The following is a 4,051-nucleotide window of genomic DNA, read 5'->3' on the forward strand; positions in this document are numbered from 1 at the left end:
GCCATTTTTGTCAAACACTTGGGTTATTTTCTCCCAAACATTTACTACATGTACATTGTATTTACCCACTTGAATGTTCAAGATATGTTGGGCAGATCTAACGAGGCAAACATAAGTCGGGCAGCAATATTATGGAACAATTAGGAGTTATTCCTTATATTAAAGGTGACGTAAAGGTGTCGAGATAAATATTTTGCCCAACATTTTTTTAGAGTGTACTTGGAAGTCGCTGGTGGAGGGGTGACCCCTTAATAAATTCAGTAGACGATATTGCTGGGATCCAGACGTCAGTGCAAAATGCTAACGTTCATACGTGCGCGTGGGGTGTTTTTCGAGCACTTCTACAAATTATTTGGCAAATTAGCTAGGCCGTTGTGTAACACAAAAGGAGAATACCAAAAAGTGCATCCTGCCTTTAATATGCAAATCTTTGTAGATAAACCCTTCTTTGATAGATGAACTGTAACGTAATTTTGTCATTTGTCCACATAACTCAGGGCACTAATTATGAACTCGACTAGTGATTATACGCATGTGCCTGAAAGAAAAAGAAAACACTGCAGTACATTCAAGATGTAAAATAACAAATCTCATTTATTCATGAACAAAGAATCAATGTGTACAAGTGAATCACCGACATGAACATAGGCTACATCGTTTCTCATGAATATGACAAAACTCAAGGAATATTTTACAAAGAATCTCTTGAAAAATAAACTGTACAAGAACAAATAATAAAATGTTATCGTATATAATGTAGATACTTTTAGGTCACACACATGTGAGGGAAAAGGAACTGTAAGACGATAACTCTCTAGATAGATTTTAAACACGAAATAAATGAGACGGAGCGGAATTGGAACACAAACAAGTTCTTTTAAAATGGATCACATGCATTCTTTTATCAATGCACATTTAAAACAGACAAGTTGTTTGAAGGCTGATCGGAATGATTTGTTTGCCGATCGGAGAAACGTCAACAGAAGAGTGACTTTGTTACGACGCCCTCTGCTGCGGAACATGTTCAGGAGTGCAGCAGAAGAGTACCTTTGTGACTGTCCAGGGGATATTTGACGATGAGCCATTCGGTTTTCATTCATCATGTTTAAGTGGGTTGTAACTAAGGAAAGTGTTTCACCCCTGTCATACCATCAAACCGACACCCGACCGACTCCAGACTGACCGGTTCTTTTTTTATTCTCAACATTAGAGGTGATTTTTTTTTCTGTCTGGTCTGTTGTCGGTCGGGTATCGGGGTGCGTGGTGTGATTGGGGTTTTAGAATGGAGAGCTCGATTAAACCCAAGCTCAAGGCTGGACGCCGTAAATTGGATTGATCTTGTAGTTGGAGGGCCTCATTTGTTGTCTTTGTGGTACCTCGTGAAGGAGTGACCCCCCAAAACGTCCTCCAGTGAGACGATTGACAATGTTCATAGGGTTGTTCTGAAACTGGACTGGGCTGCGGGTGGTAGCAGCCGTAGGGGGCGCTGTGGTCATTGGAGGAGTGGTTGGAGGATCCGTAGCTGGAGTATCCGTAGTTGGAGCATTCGTAGCTGCAGTAATACCAGATGGATGGTACTCGCAGATGATGGAATGTCGGTCGTTTATGGCTTCTTCCGGAACCCACTGCGGGGCGATCTCCACCTGGTTGTTGAACACCTGATTGGCGATTTCAGCATCAAAGATCATGGCCCCAAGACCTGGCTCAGCCTGTGGGACCCTCATCCCTTCCCAGTTGGTGTAGGTGACTGGTTCTCCGCTATACCACTGCCATAGTCCCGTTGGGCCAACGTGAAGACCAATCCAAACTGGTACAGGCTCAACCATCATCCTGACAGCCCACTCGTACAAGAAGTTGTTCTCTGTCAGGCTGTTGACTGTGACAAGGTTGGCACCTGGGTGCATCTGGCCACAGTACATATTGGCGGCAGCCTGGAAAAGCCCGTTCTCGTTGTTGACGATAAGGGGACCGGAAGCAGTAACTTGTCTCAAGAAAGCACCACTGTCGAACCTGTAGTAAAGATAGTTGGGATCGGCAAATAAAAATGATATTACATCAATCATACGAAAATGCTGTAAAACATGGATATTAGTCGTTGAGAAATATGTTGATCCCCCCCCCCAAAAAAAAAGAAAGAAAAGGGATATGGTTTCAATGAAAATCAAAGCAACACCTACAACCCTCTGAGACTGAAAGCACAGCAGACTAAAATCGCATAGCATTAAACAGGATTCCAAAGCTCGCTTCCTAAATAGGAGTCTTCAAGGTTCGAAATATCATCCTCTTTGATGTCTCTGAGAAACTTAGTCTTGTCCCTAGCTTAGAACTTTACTGCTTACAGAGCTCTACTGGTACGCGTCACGATGACCAAAATATCGACCATCAAGCTTTAGAGGCCTGGAACATTACTTAAATTTGGACGTTTTTCCACTGCCATATACATGTAGGTTTCTCACTTCTTGAACTACACTTTTTAATATACAGGATTAAATACTTTGACGAAAGAAACAATGAATTAATAATTGATTTTTATAACATCATCGCGCGTAAAATACGCACACCAGACTACCAACAGACCGAGCCGGCTGAAAAACCCGTTACCTATATTGCTAAAGAGTCGGTCTTAACCACGGACCAGAAATACTCTATATTACAAATAAGGCATTATTCATGAGATGCTAATATTTATTTATTAGAGCTTACATCTTTCAAATTGCTGCTGTAAGAAACAAACTCTCTGCGATGGGGTCCAACATAGATATTGGACAAAATATCATCGCTGCGATACCAAAAGAACATACAACTAAAACAATTTTTTTATCATAAAATTGCTCTCTTCAAACGGGCAAAACATCAACAGAACCTTCAAAGTAATCAAATTATAATATTTCTGGTTTTCAACAGCCCCTATTCATGGTTGTCATGTTATTCCAATTGAGACAGGCATATATTAAATCACGTTTCGCTGCGCTTTCGGTATGAGATCTAACGCAGCATTCTATATCACAGGAGGAAGATCATACAAAGCAAGGACAGCGAACTGAGATGATTTCGCTGTCCCGATGTTGCGATATGTCTTAATATGATAGGGAATATCGCGTATGCTGTTGGTGCGTAGCAGCGAACCGGAAATTAGTAAAAGTGATTTGAACCGGTTCTTGAGGACTGTAATGGAATAAAAGTGTGCAACTTACAGGTAGCAACTGTTTCCTTCGTGTACCCAGAACTTGGCGCATGTTTCTGTCCTTTTCGGGTCTGGGTTCACTGGTCCTAGGACTGGTCCTCCAGCACCCGGCTGGTGATGCCATTCATGGCCATGACCTGGTTCTCCATGACCAGGGTAAAAGGGATCACCACCACCGGGCAACTGGGCTCGGGAGTGGGCAGCCAAAGCCGCTGCGCACACCAACACATAGATGAAACCCCGCATCTTTAATTTGTGGACAACGCGCAAGACTTCTAGATGAAGGAAGATTCCGTAAAGTAGTTCAACTGAAGTTTGGAGGAGAGAACTGGAGGTGAGTTCTGAGCTGACCAACTTGAGTCGATGACGATGGTATTATTCTATCTGATCAGGTGTTACAGTCCTATTTATACGATTGATCTTGGAATAAACTTCCGGTGGCATGGGCAAAGTTCCTTAGGCAAGGTTCTTGGGCAAACATAAGCGGGAGGGGTGATTGACCACTATCGAAGCGTGTATGAAAGACAGGTGTGGTATACATTGAGGCTACTAAGGGTCGGTCAGTTGTCACAGATCTTTTAATTAATCTTTATTTAGCCATTCGAATGATTGGCAATTAAGAGCCTTTCCTATCTTATATAAATAATCTCCTGACAGTTCCGTTGTGTGTAGCTACCATTTAAAACCATATGAACAATATTTTGACATTTTGACAATTTGCTCTACGGAATGATATAAAAATGTGACTTATGCTCAATATTCCTGCAAATTAAAAAATAATGATTTTAGCTTAGTCATTCTCGTTATCTTTGGATAATCCATCATTATTTTTCCGCTTTTGCAAAGACGGACAAATGGGTTGTGCGC

The 4,051-nt window shown here is 41.8% G+C and overlaps 1 protein-coding gene across 1 annotated transcript; it reads right to left on the reverse strand.

The window, feature by feature from the left end:
* Positions 1 to 576: 576 nt before the first annotated feature.
* LOC115917938 (30 kDa spicule matrix protein alpha-like) lies at positions 577 to 3,572 on the reverse strand. The gene is made up of 2 exons (XM_790890.5): positions 3,195 to 3,572; positions 577 to 2,010 (listed from the first exon to the last, which is right to left on the reverse strand). The coding sequence occupies exons 1-2, from the start codon at positions 3,428 to 3,430 to the stop codon at positions 1,308 to 1,310; spliced, it is 939 nt and encodes a 312-aa protein (XP_795983.3). The 5' UTR covers positions 3,431 to 3,572; the 3' UTR covers positions 577 to 1,307.
* Between the last annotated feature and the right edge of the window lie 479 nt (positions 3,573 to 4,051).

Source organism: Strongylocentrotus purpuratus, unplaced genomic scaffold (assembly GCF_000002235.5).
Source record: "Strongylocentrotus purpuratus isolate Spur 01 unplaced genomic scaffold, Spur_5.0 spur5_scaffold_17, whole genome shotgun sequence".
Classification (NCBI taxonomy): Eukaryota; Metazoa; Echinodermata; class Echinoidea; order Camarodonta; family Strongylocentrotidae; genus Strongylocentrotus; species Strongylocentrotus purpuratus.

Coding starts and splice junctions, on each gene's coding strand:
- LOC115917938 (XM_790890.5), bottom strand. CDS start 3,430: ATGCGGGGTTTCATCTATGTGTTGGTGTGCGCAGCGGCTTTGGCTGCC. Junction 2,011..3,194: donor GAAGGAAACAGTTGCTACCT/GTAAGTTGCACA, acceptor TCTTTACTACAG/GTTCGACAGTGGTGCTTTCT.